An 18,673-nucleotide genomic window follows, 5' to 3' on the forward strand; every position below is an offset into this window, starting at 1 on the left:
AGCTGAGTCATTTCTCTGGAATGGATGTTAATGTCATTTGGTTTCCTCTCACCCAAGACCCCGGGTTTCTTGTCTGGACAAATGAGCCATCCATTATCTTTCCACCAGACTGAAAAAAGATCAGTTTCTCGTGGTTTGTTGTTCTTTTTTTAATTGCGGATGTGTGTTCAGTGTCCGTCCAAGTAACCGCTCTAAACTGGAGAGTCTTAGGAGGGAAGTCCAGGACATTCAGATAGCCATCTGCAGTGTCAACTGCGTTGTGAGCACCAGCCCTTTGTTATGTGGATGTAACCCTGATGGTGGGCCAAAGCCTGCGGCTCACGCAGCCACACTGTGACCCACGGACATGGCTGTAATGTGGTTCCGATTGGTCAGGAACTCCAGAACTTTCCCAAGGCACTGGCTATTATTATTGATAATATCTTTGCAAAAGTACTTTGTGGAACGATTGCCAAAGTATTAGATACTTTTAAGATTTTTGTAAACAAGGGAGACTGAATTTTGATCTGGCTTTACTGTCTGCCATTTAACCTTTCCCAATATCAAACTTCCAGGGCAACAGGGAGTGTGAAAAATTAATGAACTAGAATGCCAGGCTGCTCTGCCACTGACTGGCCATGTTACTGTGGGGGTCAGAATTGGCCACCCCAACATGTGTCTCTTTGGCATGAGGATTACTTTGGGTTGGTTACCTCTGAACTGAACACATGGGAGAAGCTCTGAAAAGCAGAAGTTACCCTTTGTTAAGAGATATTTACACTTGTAAAGGAAATCTCCATCTGCAAAGGTGTCTCCCTCTCTGTACCAGGAAGAAGTGAGGATGACTTTATCTCTAGAAACTCTTATCAATGCGGAAGGCCAGGACTTAAATCTACATAATAAGCTTCCTCTCATTTACTGTGCTTTTCTGGTAACCTCCCATAACTGACTCTCCCATCCCCAAGCATCCTCCTTTGTCTTTAGCTAAAGATGGTATTTGAGGGAACAGCCTCCGCCATTTTGGCGAGTTACTCAGTTTTCCTGGGTCTTTCCCATTCATACGTGTTCTAAAGCTTTGTTTGACTTTCTCCTGTTACTCTGTCTCACGTGAATTTAATTCACAGCCCAGCCAGAAGGACCCGGAGGATAGAAGTTTGTCTTCCTCCCCTACATTACCTTGTCCAGGCCACTTAGAGATTGTAGTAATCATACTCAAAGTTAGGCTAGATCTTTCTCTAGGAGCTATTCCCAAGCTTATAATTTCAGGTGTCCATGATCAAATATATGTTTAGGTACCTTAAGGTGCTTCTGACATCTTGAGGGTGTCTTCCAGCTCTACACAATATGGTCCCGTTGATGCAGGGTCGGTGAGCCGAGGAGTCGAAAGAAAGATTTCTTAGACTCTCAAGATCTGGCAGTAGTGCTCTTTTATTTAGAGAATAGTGTGGAATAGCATGGGGACAGGACCCATGGGCAGTCAGAGCTTCTGCTGCCGCTGCTTCTGCTGCCCCCGCTGGCAGGGGGACAGGGCCCATGGGCAGGCAGGGCCTCTGCTGCTGCCCCCACTGGCATGGGGACAGGACCCATGGGCAGGCAGAGCTGGTGCGTGGGGACAGGACCCACGGGCAGTCAGAGCTCCTGCTGCTGCCCCGAGTTGAAGGTTAGGGCTAATTTTATAAGGCATAGATATATGATTCATCTCTTTACAAGACAAAGGAAAGAACATGAAAAAAAGTTAAAATGGTATTAGTGCAGGTGGGGTCTGGTCATTGGGTGATCCCATGACTTTTAGACAAGAATCAAATCGGATTAAGTAAAGGTTAGAAAGGTTAGACGCCACCACCCTAAACCAGTTACATGAGATTGCCAGACAGCAACCAACTTAAGTTCTTGCCTTCCCCATTAAGAATTTCTAGGGATAAGGTCATCTCTCTTCTTCTTCCTGGTACAGAGAGGGAGGCACCTTTTACAGATAGAGATTTACCTTACAAATGTAAATGTGTCCCAACAAGGGCAAGTTCCATTCCCCAGAGCCTCCTTCCCTGTCCCAGTTTATCAAAAGCAATCGGCCCAAAACAATCCCAATGCCAAAGGGACATATCCTGGGGTGGCCAATTTCAGGTCCCTACAAGGTCATCCCCCCTTCCTTCACAAGTGCAAATGTCTCTCAAAAGGGCAAGCAAAATTCCAGTCCTCGGAGCCTGCTTCTCATCTGTAGTTTTAAAAGTAACCAGCCTAAAAATCCTCATCATAAACCGTTTTAAAATTAAGCAGCCTAAAAATCCTCATCACCGTCATTCGTAGACCACCAGAATCTCTTCATTCTTGGACAGCCTTCTGTAGTTAAGTAACATGGAAGTCCCTTCACCACCTGATTTCTAGACTTCTGCCTCTGGTTCTGACATCTCAGCCGCCTCTCTAAAATCCCTCCATTCCTGAGTTCCCACTCACCGTCCCTGAGTTCCCACCCTCCATCTTGAGCATCTCTTTTGAGGATTCCTTTCCTCTCACACTTACTCTAGGAAGCAGCTACCGTTCTCTGTCTCGTAGTGTCTCTCTCAACTTCAAATTAGAAGTCAATTTTATATCCTCTGACTTTGTTCACGACCAAATAGCCAGCAGTTCTGATATTTTCTCTTCTTCTCTCCAGGGTAGCGCTGCCCCTGTCAGAAATGGCCAGTGGCTGTGCGCCGCCTTCTGTTTCATGTCTCAGCTCCTATCTGAAGGTGGTGCCCGAGGCTTACCCACCCAGCCTTCTTAGCCATGATAGCCTCCTCCCCAGATGAACCTGTTCTTATACGAGGTGTATGCTTGATTTTTCAACAACTTCCCTGTATCAGAAAACTTATTCTCTCAAAGATCCAGCTAAACCCTTTGTTCATGAAATGCTTAACAATTTGATTTTTTTTTTTACCGTAAAAAAAAATCCCATAACTGTTCAGAAATCTTCCTAACACAGTCTTTCTTCAACAACAAGTCTGTTAATGAAGGCTGGAGAAAGCCCAGGTCCTGAGCTGTATCTGTCCCCCAGTGCGCTGTGACACCCCGGGGTTGCAGCCTGCAGCCCCCACAGGCCTTCCTTGCATACCTTTTGACTAGAGTTGCTAAAAAGTAACAGAACTGACTTGTTTGAGTTTCACCTTCTCTTTCGGCCCCGGTCACTTTCCAGCACGGGGAGGGATTAATGACCCGTGAAACAGCCACAGTCAAGCCTCGTAGGGTTAAAGCAGAGAAGGAGATTCTTAGAGAATCTGGCTGGGTTTCATATGGATTTCCGTGAACCCCAGGCATACAGCTGTTTATTTTTGCAGACGATTTGTTCATCAGCTTTGGGCTGGATTATAGCTTCATGAAGATCAGTAAAAAAAAAAAGGGTATATTCAGAGTCCACAGTCGTAACCATCACTAGGGGAAGTTCATATGCACAGTGACAGCGCCTCTGGAACTGTCAAAAGCTGGGTATGACTCCGCTCCTCTCCAACCAGCTGAGCGACCCATGCCTGTGCCTCACTTTCCCCATCCGTAAGAAGAAGGACGTGAGAACAGGACCCACGTCACAGAGGTGCGTGGGGGTTCAACCAGGTTACTGTCAGAAAGTGCTCCAGCAGCAAATGCTCTAGTCTAGGAATGCTAGCTGTTCCGATGGCTTAGTCCCACCCCGGGATCAAATCCAATAACCAACCGCTATCTCTTGGACCTCTGCACTGGGTCTGGGTCTGACAGGTCCTCAAATATCTATATATATTTAGAACATATTCGTTTGAGCAAGTCAAAAGGGAAGAGAATTATAATTAATTATTGGGTTCAGCCACCCTATAAAAAGAAAAATGAAATTTGATATGGTCTTAGGACGCCTTTGGAATTCTGCCGTCAGAATTTTCATCAGAATTTTCCCCATGAGAGGTTAGCTCTCCAGGACAAATAAGGGACTGCCCTCTGTCCCACTAAGGGGGGCCATCAGAACCCAAAACAATCGTGCAATCTTTGGCATGGCAGATGTGCCGGAGTCCAGAATGGGGTGGGTTCTTGCTCCCAAAGTGCGCGCCTGACTGCCACCTAGCGTTGACCACGAGAACTGCAAGGCATTCCTTCTGGTCTCCGCTGTTCCTCAGACCCAGGAATATAACAGGTAATGAGAAAGTGTCTTTTGTTGATGTAAAGTTAAAATTTGGTTTTAAAACAGACACATTCTGTACGCGTTGAGAGCCTTTTTATGGCTTTTCACCCATGTTGGCAAACTCACCCCTTTTCTCCTTAACCTCTAACCCACCTGAGTCACGCTCATTGCCCTAAACGGCTTAAGTGTGTCTGGCTTATCACCGACAGTTGTCCTCAGAACAGCTTGGTTCAAATATTACCAGAGCCAAACCTCCTGGAGGACGGAGTGCTGGCATTCCAGAGCCCTTGCCTCATTTCCTAGCTCTGGGATTCGGCGACAACGTCTTATTCACCGATCAGATCCTAAGAACGGTTTTGATGAAGCTGGCACTCCTTTCCCGAAGTCTGGGTGGTCTCCTTTTATGATTCAGTTTTCGAGGGCTGGAGAGCGTTGTCTCTGACAACGCAGACAGAGAAAAGCAGATCATCTGGCAGGATCAGCAACCGGAATCCCATAGAGGGGCACAGACACTGGAGAAGAGCTGAGGCTGTGGAAGGCACACTCTGAGATATGAAGGTGACCTGAGCAATCTAGGGGGAGAGAGAATGAGAGGACGACAGCCCCTCACTGTCTTTGCCACTGAAGCTGGTTCCAAAATGCTTCAGAAATCATGAACTCATTATAATGGTCATAAAAATGGTCTAAAAATAGAAGAACTCTGGCCTCCCACTTCCATGTGGGAAGAACGTGCACTTTGGAGTCTGATGGAGCTGAGTAATCACATGATTGGCTCATTTAACACACAGTCGTGCAGCATGTTCTGTATGTCAAATGCTGCAGACAGAAGCTTGAGTGAGGCGTGGTCCCTACGTCCAGCACAGTGAGCGCTGTGACAGAAGCAAGCTGAGGGGGCACCTAATCTAGTTTCAGAGATGCTTGAGCTACATCCTCTCGTGTCCCTGAGAGTCACCAGGCAGTGAGGGAAGGCATGTGCAAAGGCCCTGAGGTGTGAGAGAAACTGGCCCAATGGCCAGGAACTCAGTTAGCCTGGAACAGAGACAACTAATGCATGTCTACACCTGCACCGACTGAACAAGGCTGAGACACATCTGAGGTTTGTGTATGAGGGGGAAGCCCTGAAGCCTGAGGACAGATCTCACATGAAAGATGAGGGCAAAGGAGGAGGAGAAGAAGAGGAACCAGAAATGGTTGCAGAATCCTGCACCTGCGTCAAGAGCATCACTCCCATGGTGGACTTCAGATGGTTCTCTGCACGTAATCAGTGTATGAGGACGGTTAGTGTCATGAGGAGGGCACGTTTTCCTGAGCACCCGTGGGCAAACCATGTTGGTGTTAGCTGGGAATGTCGGTCATGCTGATTGACAGGGAGCACCAGGCTCACTCCTTGTCAGATACCTGAGGCCTTGCCTTTGCGACTCAAGTGATCAATCAGATGGAGCCGCCGCCCATCAGGGCCTATGCAGTCTTCCGGGATAGGACGGTGGACACGGTGCCACTTTCTGTGACCACCGGGACCTCCATCGGGGTGTCCGGCCCTGGGCGTTGCGCTGAGCTCACCGCCTTGGAGAACAGCTGCCCCCTCCACCAGACCCCACCTGGCCGCGAGCCGAGCTGCTCTCCGAGGGCTGATCTGACCTGATGCATCCACGTCCACGGTTGTCGCTGATTCGATTTTATCGTCAGCGTTAGAAAGCCGCTTCCGACTTTAACGTACAAAATACAAAACAAAACATAGTTCTTTCTGTTAAAATTTCGAATGACTTATGTTTAGGCAATCATGGAATTTGAGGTGGATTAGTTAGGTTTTCTTTTAAAAGGTGAAGAATGTCTCCTATGTTGTTAGAAACGGAAATAATTTTTTCAGGAAAAAAAGTGCTACGAGGGATAAAAAGAATTTCCAAAAACTCTGTTCTGCTCTGTGGAACTCTGCCCTGGAGCTTTGTGAGCCCAAACTCCCTTTGCAATGAACGGTAGGGATTTCAGGTCCTAGGGAGGGGGCCCTGGGAGTGGCCAGGGACCACCATGGAGCATCAGAGGAGCCAGATGGACCAGAGTGAGCCGGGACGGCCCCTGCTCCAGGACCTACACACTCGCACACATTTTTAAAATCACCAGAATAAGGTCACTGACCTTTGGGAGTTTTGGTCTTTAATCTTTGGAAGAAAAACTATTATAAATGCTGAAAATACAGGAAAATTCCACCCTAAAGCATTTTGCTGGGCCACAGTTCCCGTCCGCTGTGGGGACGTCCTCTCTGTGGGTGTGGGTAGTGGAGCGATCCTTGGGTTTTAAAGCTGGAGGGGTCTCAGAGGCCTCTACAGGCATCTCACAAACATGAGAGGTAAACCCTCCGAGGGCCAGTAGCGGTGAGCCACCGCAGGGACTCCTGGCACCGGCAGAAGTGAGGCTGTGAAGCGCTCCTGGGCGGAGGGTCCGCAGAGCCGGGAGACGCTTCACTCCCTGAGCTGTTTCCTCACCTGTCCTACATGAGAATTAGCCTTGTCCCAGCTCCCAAACCTGCCGTGCATCGGAGCTGCTTGGGGAGCTTGTTGAAAATACAGATTCCCAGGCTCGCCTTTTCCCCCACCCTGCCCCCACCAAACTGCTGGACCAGAAATCCTTGAGGACCAGGGCTCCCCAGTGGATGCTTTGGCAGTCAGCCAAAACCAATCCTGGGGCAGGGAGCGCTTCTAGGGTGGTTTTCTCAAGCTTTGAGGAGCCCACGGGTCACCTGGGGTCTTGTTCACATGCAGATTCTGTTCAGAGGGTCTGAGGACCCTCGCTGCTAATGAGCTCCAGGCGACGCTAATGCTCTGATCCGAGGACCTCCTCCACATGCTCTCTGAAGCCCCCTCCCAATCTGGTGGTGTAGGAAGCCTTTGGGAAAGTACTAGTGCATCACTGGTGAAGAGCAGAGATGTGAATCTCCAAAGTGATGTACCGTTGGTCTAATCTAAAATGACCGTCATTCTCTATAAGAGTCTTGCTAGAGAAGGAGGCTGCCAGTTCCTGTGCCAGAAAGACGACCGTGCATCTTGTCCGATAACGTATCAGAAAGGAATATTCCTTTAGCCAAAATAAAATGAAATCTGTAGGATAGGTAAGAACTTGGGAGCTAGATTTCTCTTTAGTTTCCGTACGGCAGACATTTTGTTAATTATCTTTTTTCCCCTGCCTCTGCGGAATTCATAGTAACAGGCTGGCCCTGCCAAAGATGGTCCTTTCAAGGCCCCGCCTTTGAGGCACGTTGCTCTGAGGTCGTTTTTCAGGCCTGATGTCTGGTCCGTGTGGGTCCACCTCCCTCTCAGGCCCTGCTGCCCTTGGAACAAGACTCACACGTTTGTGAAGAAGTTGACTGTGGGTTGTTTGTCTTCTCGGAAAACAGCCAGGGGACCAAAATGGTGGTCACATGCCACTGACTCTGAGCAGACCACTAGTTCCTCGCACAGCATGACAAGTGCTCCAGGGGCTGGGTCATCGGTTCTCATCGCCAAAGGATGTCACAGCAGCAGTAATAATGATGCTATAAAGGGAAACGCTGAAGCCTGAACTGGATCTGCGATTAGCAGAAATGTAGCAACTGCTAATAAAAAGGAACGAGATTACAACCACCATGAGTCAGGACTGCAGACCTAGCAGAGTGGTTCAGAGAACAAAACTGACGACGCCAAATGCTGACGAGGAAGTGGAGCACCTGGAACTCTCACACGACGCTGGTGGGAATGCAAAACAGAAAAGCCAGGCTGGAAAACGGTCCTGCAACTTTTTAATAAAGTTAAACATACACTTGCGGTATGACCCAGCCATCCTGCTCTTCAGTATTTACAAAAATGTGTCCACACCGAGAAAAACATACATGAATGTTCATAGCAGCCCAATTCACATTCCCCAAAAACTGGAAGCAATTCCAATGTCCTTCAACAAGTGAGTGGATAAACAGATTCTGGTAATGGGATCCAACAGAACCGTTCTCAGCGATAACAAGGAGGAAACTGTCGATAGAGGCAGCAGCGGGTTAGCGGCCAACACACGAGGCGAAGGGGAAGGAGCCAGACTCTAGAGATGACACATGGTATGAGCCCACTTGTATGGTAGCCTGGAAGAGGCAAAACTATAAGGCTGGAGAAAGACCACTGATCGACAGGTTGGGGGGTAGGAGGGTGTGACCACAAAAGGGGCAGCACAGGGACTAGGAGTGGTGTACCCTGAGCTCTTGTCCAGACTCACCCAACTGTGTGCCGCGAAAAGTAGATTTCATTGTATGTAAATTTAAAAATAAGTTAAAATCTTAAAAAAGAAATGAAGACAGTGAAATAACTCTTTGAAAATAAGGTAGCAGTTCAGTAGGTTAAAGCTGAGGAATGACGAGGAGAAAGGAGAGGTGAGGTGGAGAGTGGTGGCCACACCTTTTCTGATGACAGAAAATGTGGAGCTCTAGTTAAAACTGGTCCTATTCAGGGAGGTTTCAAATAAAGATTAATAGGAAAAAAGCTGAGTACCAAGCCAGCAAGCCAGGTCGGAATGCTCCCTTGCTCTTAACCATTTTTTCTTTCTTGGCCAATTTTTTTTCCCATAACAGACCAACTCAGTATAATGCCAACCTCAAGAATATTTTTCTTTCACGTGACTGTGTTTAGTCTAAATGCGAAGTAGATATAACTCTTGGTTCCATTCCTGGTCTGTGCCACAGATCCTAAAAGGTCTCGCTAAGACTGCCAGCCTGGTGATCATCTCAGCAGGGACGCAGTGTTTGGAAGGCCACCACGCAGGTATTTCCTGTCCCTCCTTCCACCTGGAGGCAGCGTTCCTGGGGCTGTTGGCCGATCACCATGCACAGAGCTCCCCACGGGGCAGTGCAGAAACATAGCATAGGTAGAACACACAGGCTCAGCTGTGAGTCACGTCACGCTGGAAAATGACCTAAGCATATGATCTAAGAATGCTAGTAAAATGTTGGCACATGTGGTTGGCACATGGAAATTAATAGTCTGCAAATGAGGCCATAAATGTAGACAGCTAACTCTTTTAGTTACCAGTAGTTTCATGATTTCAGTAACTCAAGAGTTGCCTCCTATTCTAGTGGTCGCTTTCTCATCCTGCAAGTACAGCCTGGAGCCACCCTGGATTATTGACTCGTGATGACCTAAATGCTCTTTGGCAAGATGCTCTGGTCATTGATATTGTTGGCGACAATGCTCTGGTCATTGATATTGTATTCCATATTGTCAGCTGCTAAGTTAGAAAGAGCATTTCGTACTTTGGGAGGCCTGACAACCAGAGCTCGCTGTGTGCTGCCTGCGGCCCCAGAATGTGCTTCTGTCAGCCCGTTCCTCTGCTGCTGGCTGTGCTCCCCAGGGCCCTGGGCTCATCCACACTCAACTCCGTGTCTTCCTGGAGGACAGGAGGCTTTGAGGTCAAGTCAGTCTGTTAGGCAGGGGTTCACGTTTAGGCAGATGAAATGTGCTTATTGCTACAAGCACAGAGGCAATGAAAGGCTTTCCCAGAAAAATCAACTTTTCCAACACATGCCAAGCAAAATCACATCCAGACTATAAAAAGCTTGGCCTCGCATTGGACTGAAAGCCATTGAGGGAGACTGCCCTGTGCTACCTATTTTTAGAATAAGGAGCAGGGTTTTCAGACTTATTGGTCCTATGGGTGGAGAGGTGATCCATGTTGTCTGTGCTTTATAATGTGAATCTATCCAAGTCAAATCATTTCAGAGAAAACTATACAATAGCATCTTACAATTATAGGTGACACCGTCTATTTTTGTGTTTTATGAAGATCATGCATAATGGAAACCGGTGACATCCAGGCTTATCTTTCACTCCTGAATCTAATTTGGTCCTGACCCACTTCCAGCTCTGCTGCTCCCTGAGCTGGGCACTGGACGGTTCTGATTTCTGTCAGCATCACGCTGAAACAGACCAGAGTGCAGACAAGGAAAGCTAGGTCTTCACATGTTTTCATTTCCCTGGCAGACATTTTTAAAAACCCTTTGGCTAATTTTTATTTTAAAAGTGTCCACTCTTCTTCCTTTTCTAAATATTATCCACTTTATAAATTCACTTGTAAGAATGTACCAAAGGCACTCGGGCGTATGCAACTTCCCTGTGAACTTCAGGGCTTGTCTTCTTAATCTTTGCCTTCACCACGCTCCTTTTTTGGTTGGTTGGTTGTTTTTAGGTCAAGATATTGAGGTATAATTTACATACAATTCGGTGAATGTTGACGAATGTGTACAGCCATATAACAACCATGAAAATCATGATGTCAAACAGGTCCAGGACCCCCGAAAGTTTCGCTGTGCCTTTTTCAGTCAGCCCCTTCCTCCCCCTCCACCCCTGGCAGCCACTGCTCTGTTTTGTGTCTCTGCTTTCACCTTCTCTGGAAAGTGCTAGAAGTAGGAAAGCAGGATCATACCATATAAACAGGACGGACAGTATGCAGCCTTTCATGCGGGGCCCCTTCACTTAGCCTTTGAGAGTCATCCTTGTTGCACGTCAGGGTCCTTTCTTCCTTTGCATTGCTGAGTTGTATTCCACTTTATGGATGTTCCGCACTGAATCTGGAAATTTCACTTCCGAGAAAAGGGGTAAAATATAAGCAGACATGTGCACCTGGGAATAACTATAATTTCAGGGTCTAAAATAAAGGTTAGAAAGATGGATGATTAATCAGGGCCCCACGAAATTTTGTCACACATGCACGGACTCCCAAGGTGGTGTCTGTTTCCATTCATAGTTTATTAACCTCAAAATCGCCTTGGGTAAGGGAGTAAAAAAAGTTTCTTATTGATCCACTCCTCAGCCAATGGTCATTCAGATTGTTTCCAGTTTTTCTCTAAAATATATTAAACCACTATGAACATTTACCTGTGCAGCTTATGGTGAGTATATGTTTAAGTTTATCAGAAACCACCAAACTGTTTTCCAAAGTGGCTGCCCCATTTTGCATTCCCACCAGCTGGGAAAGAGAGTTGTCGCTTTTCTGCATCCTCCTTGGCACTTGGCATGGCCAGTTTCTTCTCTGTGCGCGTCAGCCATTCTAACAGGCTGCAGTTATAGCTTATTCTGGATTTCAGTTGCTTTTCCCTAATGACCAGTGATGTTCAGCAGCTTTTCATGTGCTTATTTTCCATCTGTACATCTTCTCTGGTGAAAGGTCTGTTCAAATCTTTTGCCCATTTTTTCAGTTGGGTGGTTTGTTTCCTTATTGTTTTCTGGGAGTTCTTCCTAAATCTGGATAAAAGTCATTTATCAGATAGGTGTCTTGCGAATATTTCTCCCAGTCTGTAGCCTGCTTTTTATTTTTTAACAGTATCTTTTGAAGATAAAACTTTTTAGTCTTATCATCTTTTTTTCTTTTAGGGTCTGTGATCTTTGTGTCTTGTCTAAGAAATCTTTGTCTAATCCAAAGTCATAAAGATTATTCCCTATATTTTCCTCTCGAAGTGCTATAGTTTTAGCTCTTACATTTAGTTCTGTCATCCATTTTGACCAAATGGTTGTATATGGAGCGAGGTGAGTGTCAAGGTTGTTTCTTTACTATGGATGTGACTTCCTTTATATCACCACTCGTCCTACATTCTATGTCAAATAATTGTGGAGAGCAGGCACTCAGTGGAAGCTGGAATAAGTGGAATCCTTAATTTGGAATAGAAGCCAGCACGGGACTAATGTTTTGTTATATATTAACTAGGAAACTACAGGTAAAAGGTGGCAGACTTAACATGAGCTCTGTCCATTTTGCGTGGAATAGGCTGTTGGTCATTATTTACTGGTAGTTATTATATATGTGATATGCTATTCAAATACTAACCTTCACATTGTTGTTAGCTTGGAATGTGGTGTTAGTTCATCCTGCCAGCATCATCTACAAATTGCTCACAAATGCTAATGCCAAAGAGCAGTGACTATTTCTATATTTTGGATGAAAGAATTGTTTTCCTGGATCCTAAAAAGTAGCCCTTCCTGCCTTTAGGGCCATTTTACATAATTTCGAATGTGTGTGAACAGCTCGCAGAATGAGCCAGTGCTGAGGCTGGGACTCCCCTGCTGGTCACCGACAACTGCAGCCTCCAGGGCCAGACCGTCTGGAACACACTGCAACGGCAAGGAAGGGAGGGGCCGCCCAGGGGACCGGCGAGGATGTGGGGTGTCTGGTGGAGTGCCCAGTGCCCATAAAAGGCGAGACGGGAAGAGTAAACTTAGGAAGGAGAAGGGATTTCCTACTATTCAGATGTTGGCCAGTAAGTCATGAAAAGCTTATTCTTATTCTACCAGGAAAGCGCTGTACTATAGATGAAAAATCCTGATGGGCAGTGAAGCAGATTTATCCTTGGAAACGTTTCTCTTTATCCTTCTCTGATAAGTGAAACTTTTTTTACTCCCTTACCCAAGGCGATTTTAAGGTTAATAAACTATGAATGGAAACAGACACCACCTTGGGAGTCCGTGCATGTGTGACAAAATTTCTTGGGGCCCTGATTAATCATCCATCTTTTTAACCTTTATTTTAGACCCTGAAATTATAGTTATTCCCAGGTGCACATGTCTGCTTATATTTTACCCCTTTTCTCGGAAGTGAAATTTCCAGATTCATAAGAGCTTACTAAGCGTCCCAGGACTCTGAGTGCATTCTCCCCACAGTCGCGGTATTTGAGTAATGTGTGTTCAGGTCTGGGCGCATTCCATCTGCCTTTCAGGCTTCACCTTCCCAAACTGACCCTGCACATCCCACACATACTCCAGGAGAGGGAGGGACCGTGCGCAACCCTCCGCTCTAACAGCCCTCAAAGTCTGTTCTGTCTTGCAGTTATCACTAAAGCGTAAGACCAAGAAAACATTTGATTAGAACAGTATCTAACAAACATAAATATTAGATTTTTCCTCTGCCTGACTCAGTAAGCCTGGCCTTTCTTCTGAGATCCAATTTCATGCTCAAGAGATTTTTCTTGTTAAAAGGTACTTGTCTTCTCCTGGAGGAAGGGAAGGAGGGTGGGATCATGCAGTGATTCTGAAACGTCACTGTGCAGAGAAACCTCCTAGGCATCATGTTCAGTGCAGGTCAGGAGGTCTGGGCCGGGCCTGACACTCGGACTCTCACAAGCTCACAAGTGGTGCCGATGCGGCTCAGAGACCTCACTTTGAGCAGCACAGGTGTGATGGAAGATGGACTCAGCCCTGCCCCTCAGGCCTACTTGCACAACAGTCATTTCTTCATACTGAACCTTCCTGAGCCCCCAGTGTCGGGGTGATGCCTACTTCATGCGGTTGCATGGGGGTAAAATGAGAGAAACTATTTTTTAAGACCTGTAACAGTGCTTCATCCCGTAAGATACACAATTAAAGGATACTTTTCATTATCCTGTTTCCTAGGAAGTAATACATTTATACAAATCAAATTCTCTGGTGGGACGGGGGTCATAGGGCGTGATCTTATAGCTTCTTTCTGCAACGTCTGCTGGCTTATAAGAAACATTTTGTGGAAATGCTTTTATCAAGTATATTGCAGGAATTTTAGGAGCTTTAGAAATTTAAGAGCTTTTGAGATTGATTTATGCAAGGACATTTAAACTAAAGTCACACTCTTTCCGGGGTAATGTTTATTTTTAACGTCACTTACTACAAAAGGAAAGGCAGACACGGAAATAAGTCTTCCATTGGGACTTTTCAATCGAGGATGGACTTTTATAATGATGATGATGAGCACAGAAGGAAATCCTCCTCATTACCTGATCATTCCAGCTGCTCTTTACAAACGCACTCGATGCCCTGGTGGACAGGATATCCTAGGGAAAATCTCAGTCCCTAGTGACCAAACGTGCATCTCTGTGGCGTCCTTGGGCCACAATGTAAATGTCCAGTTAATCTCAGCAACACAGGGCAAGACTGAGTGTTCCGTCCTGGAGGATGAGGGACTAATTTAGATTCTCTCCAGACTCTTCCTGGCCCTTCCCCAGGCAGAAGCTAGATGGAATTTTGTGAAATGGCCCATCTGTCAGAAGCTCAAGCTTCAGAATGACACCGTCTTCACACCCACTAGGATGGCTACAATAAAAAAAAAAATAGAAACTAACAAGTGTTGACCAGGATGTGGATTGGAACCCTCACACATTGCTGCTGGGAATGTAAAACAGTGCAGCCACTGTGGAAAACAGCGTGGTGGTTCCTCAAAAAGTTAAACACAGAATTACTGTATGATCTGACAAGTCCACTCCTAGGTATATACCCGAAAGAACTGACAACAGGGACTCAAGCCAGATTACTTGTACACGTGTGGTCACAGCAGCCCTATTCATAATAGACAAAAGGGGGAAGCACTCCCAATGTGCATTAATTAATACATGAATGGACAAATTGTGGTCTCTCCATACAATGGAATATTATTCAGCCATCAAAGTGAATGAAGTACTGACAGACGCTACCACATGGATGAACCTCAAAAGCGTTACGTTGGGTGAAAGAAGCCGGACACAAAGGGTCAGGTATCAATCACTTGACTCCATTTGTATGAAATAGCCAAAATGGGTAGATCCCATGGAAACCCCAAGCAGATTGGTGGTTACCAGAGGCTGGGGGCAGAGCGATAGGTATGAAGTGTCCTTTTGGGGTGATGAAGATGTTTTTGAACTTGATAGAGGTGGTGGATAGAGAACATTATCAATGTATTTGAAGCCACTTTAAAATGGTTTGTTTTATTTTATAGGAATTTCACTTTGATAAAAAGAAAAAAGGGACAGCCTGCTCCAGAAAAGGAAAGACTGGAGTTCTATTCCAAAAGTCAGACTTCCTATCCAAGAAACAAAGGTTAAAAAGTTTACTGACAATGGAAGGAAAATGAGTACATGATGTTGTTAGTCACTTTCCCATCAAAGGGAAAAGAGGAGTGGTTAGTGGATGCAAGGCTAGAATGTGGCCTTCCATCGGGAAGATACACATATTCCATTCTGGTTAGCAGTAACGTTCTCCCTCAGAGGGCTCTGGACAGTAATCCCCCGATAGAGATGTAGTTTACAGACAGTGAAAATGACAGAGCTAATGAGGAACATTTTATCCCCCAAAGGATGCTGCCTGTAACACGAGCCAACCGCGGGCCTCGCCATGGTCAGCGGAATGTGCAGGCTCAGGGGCCTGGTATGTCATCATCACAAGAAGACTGTGTTCTAGTTTAACCACAAAACAAAGATAAGCACAACTGGGAAAGAGTCATAAAAATCAGAATCAAAGCATGTTTTGTCCCCAAACGCATAACAGACGTGGCATACTAAGACCCCTGAGCGTTAGATGAGGATGAGCCTAGGATAGCACGTGTCCACCGTCAGGCTGTCTGTCTTGGACCACAGTTCTCCTCCACTAGGAATAAACAAACAGTGGCAGTGGTCCCACTTTTTCACATTCTTCAAAGATATTAAATACGTTGGCTTCGCCACTCCATACCATGCTTGCGATCAGGCTGAGTACCTGCTGATTTCTGCATTGACTGGACTCTTCGGGAACATGTGGAGGGCAGAGCGGGAGAACCCACCATCTGTAAACTCTGACCTTGCCCAGAGGGAGCCCTGAGTGAACTTCCCAAATCTCCCATTTGTCTGAGGAGGCGGGGGGTCCCGTCTTATCTACCAACTGAGATCTTAATCTCCATCGTATCTTTCATCCCAAGGCAATGTCTTAACTGCTGCTTCCCCCATGCCAGGGCCAACATCTAAAGGAACACGCAGCATAGGGAGGATAATGAAATTCGGAGGCGAGATCTCCCCACACTCATCTAGGCCAGTGCGGCGTCATGATGTTAATGCTGCAGCATATGCTGCTTTGTGAAACTCTTCACTTCCCCTCAGTTGTGTGGAATGTTGAGGACAGGTTGTAAACCTTCTGTAAAGACAGACAAAATTTTTAGCAGCACAGTTTATACCAGAAAAGCTACTTCTAGGCATTGGAAGAGAAGACTAAAAATAATGGCTCAGTCCCCCCTCAGCCTGAAGACAGAATAGGAATTTGATACGTGAAAGCAAATAGGGCTTAGCAGCTAAAGGTTCCGTATGATGGCTGACAGCAGACTCATTCATTTAGAGAGGAATCAAGACATAGAGTTTGGTTTTTTCATTTGGTCTCACCTGGGAGGTTCGTTGAAACATGACTGTAATACGTGGATTAGTTCCATTAATAAAAGAGATAGAACCCTCTTTTTAATCTTTTTTTATGGTAAAACATACCTAACATAAAATCATTTTAACCATTTTTCTGTAGTCCAGAAGCATTAAGTACATTCACGTTGTTGTGCAAACATCACCACCTTCCATCTTCAGAACTTTTTCATCTTCCCAAGCTGAAACTCCGTCCCCACTAAACAGTGACTCCTCCTTTCCCCTCCTCCAGCAACCCCCCTTATCCTTCCTCTCTCTTGCATTTGGCGACTCTAGTGACCTCTTCTCAGTGGAATCACACAGGATTTGTCCTTTTGTGACTGACTTATTTCAATGAGTATAATGTCCTCAAGGTTCCTTCATGTTGTACCAGGTGTCAGAATTTCTTTCCTTTTTAAAGCTGAATAAAATTTCATCATATGTATATAACATATTTTGCTTATCCACTCATCCATCGATGGACACTTGTGTTGCTTCCACCTTTGGGCTACTGTGAAAAATGCTGCAGTGAATGTGGGTGTAGAAATATCTGTTCAAGGCTCTGTTTTTAATTCTTTTGAGTATTATCCCAGAGGTGGAATTGCTGGATTCTATGGTAATTATATTTTCAATTTTTTGAGGAACCACCATATTCTTTTCCACCATGGCTGTACCATTTTACATTCCCACCAACAGTGCACAAGGTTACCAATTCTTCACATTGTCATCAACACAATTTTCTTTTCTCTTCTTTTAATAATAGCCATACTAGGGGATATGGACATACATTTTGATATGTTTCAGAAACCTTTTATTTTTTTTCCATATGCGTGCATGCATGCACACTCCTGTGTTTGAACAAAGGAGCGATTGTCCAATCACTTAAACATCTGGGAGTCACTTTGATACCTGAATGCAATATGCACGTCCATATCTATTGTATGCATTCCACTGAGATAGAGAGAAAATCTTAGAAGTTTGTTTGGAACTTTTCTTATACTGCACGGACTTTTTAAAAAGTCAAGTGTAAGTTGAGTCTTTCCAACTCAATATTGTTTCATAATAACATCACTTGAGTCATGGAGGATAAGTTTTTCTTACATTTAATTTTTTTCCCTTTAAACACTATGATTTGTTTCTTAGCCAGAAATTATTTTGTGGCTCTCATAGCAGAAGATGTAGTTTCCATATGATGTTCTCTGAAGATTATAGCTCTATGAGAATGAAAAGTGTGGTTTTAAAAGCACCGTGACTGAAAATGCTCATTCATTGCTCTTAATTATGGAAATTGAATATATGTTGTTTCTACAGGGTCAACCAGGGCCAGTGGGCCCCCAGGGGTACAACGGGCCCCCAGGGTTACAAGGATTCCCAGGACTGCAGGGCCGCAAAGGTGACAAGGGGGAAAGAGGCCCTCCCGGGATCACAGGACCAAAAGGAGATGTGGTAAGGACACACGACTGTCGGTATTTCCTCCTGCTTTGTAAAGGGCGGTGGGCGTCTTGGCCTTCATTGAACTTGTTTGCCTTTTTTATAGGGAGCAAGAGGCGTTTCTGGATTCCCTGGTGCCGACGGGATTCCCGTAAGTTTTTCGTAAGATTAGAATTTTAAAACATTGTACGCATGCGAAGCAATACGTTTATGAGTTATAGAAACATTTCGAACTAGACCTCCTTTTTGTTTATAATATAAAACCTGTGTGGCTATACGTGCATATTTTTTCTGCTGGAATCCTGTCAGATATTGGACAAATTGTTTCCTTTGTAAACGTTCTTTTAGGCTTGCCTTCAGAATTGAGGCTACTTTGCTAAAACTGGACGTTGTTTTGTAATAAAAAGCTAATGTGTTGCTCAGATATGCTCAATAAAGAGCCGGTCTGGAAGTTTTGTTTGGACTGTAGAACAATCTGAGTATAAAGCAGGGCCGCCAAGAACGGGCGTGTAATGAAGCTCTGCCGAACATTTGTGCAGCTTCTCGAATTCTTTGTAGTAACCACACATAACTGAGAAGACGAAAAGGCATGGTTTGTCCATGAGAAAATCTCAAAATGCAAGAACATGTGTTTGTCTAACCTAGTTTACTTTACTTCTTGTGGCAGAAAAAAATAAACAAAACAGCTTGCCTCACAGCCTTCTTCACAGGGATCCCTCAGCAAATTTCCCAGGGCCAGCTTCCTGCAGCTCGCAGCCTCGGTGATAAATGTGTGTATCGCACACTCAGACCAGCCCCATCTCTGTCTGCTGCCGAAGTTTAAGGACATCTGCTCCAGGAACGTCACACATGTACACAGATGTCTGCACCCTTACCCTGCAGCCACGTGTTCTCTATCACCGTGCTGGCACGCTCACACACACACACACACGTGCACACATGTGCGCACGCACGGGGAGGGAGACTCTTCATCCCCCAGGCTACGCAGACAGGGCTGCTCTCTTGCAGGACAA

At 45.5% G+C, this 18,673-nt stretch overlaps 1 protein-coding gene across 1 annotated transcript in view; it reads left to right on the plus strand.

Annotated features, from left to right (window-relative positions):
- COL4A2 (collagen type IV alpha 2 chain) overlaps positions 1–18,673 on the plus strand; it is a 191,861-nt gene that overhangs the window by 92,759 nt on the left and 80,429 nt on the right. The window contains exons 5-6 of the mRNA XM_044779702.2: positions 17,541–17,675; positions 17,767–17,811. Coding sequence (XP_044635637.2) covers positions 17,541–17,675; positions 17,767–17,811 — 180 coding nt within the window. The remainder of the gene's footprint in view (positions 1–17,540; positions 17,676–17,766; positions 17,812–18,673) is intronic.

Source organism: Equus asinus, chromosome 11, assembly GCF_041296235.1.
Source record: "Equus asinus isolate D_3611 breed Donkey chromosome 11, EquAss-T2T_v2, whole genome shotgun sequence".
Taxonomy (NCBI): domain Eukaryota; kingdom Metazoa; phylum Chordata; class Mammalia; order Perissodactyla; family Equidae; genus Equus; species Equus asinus.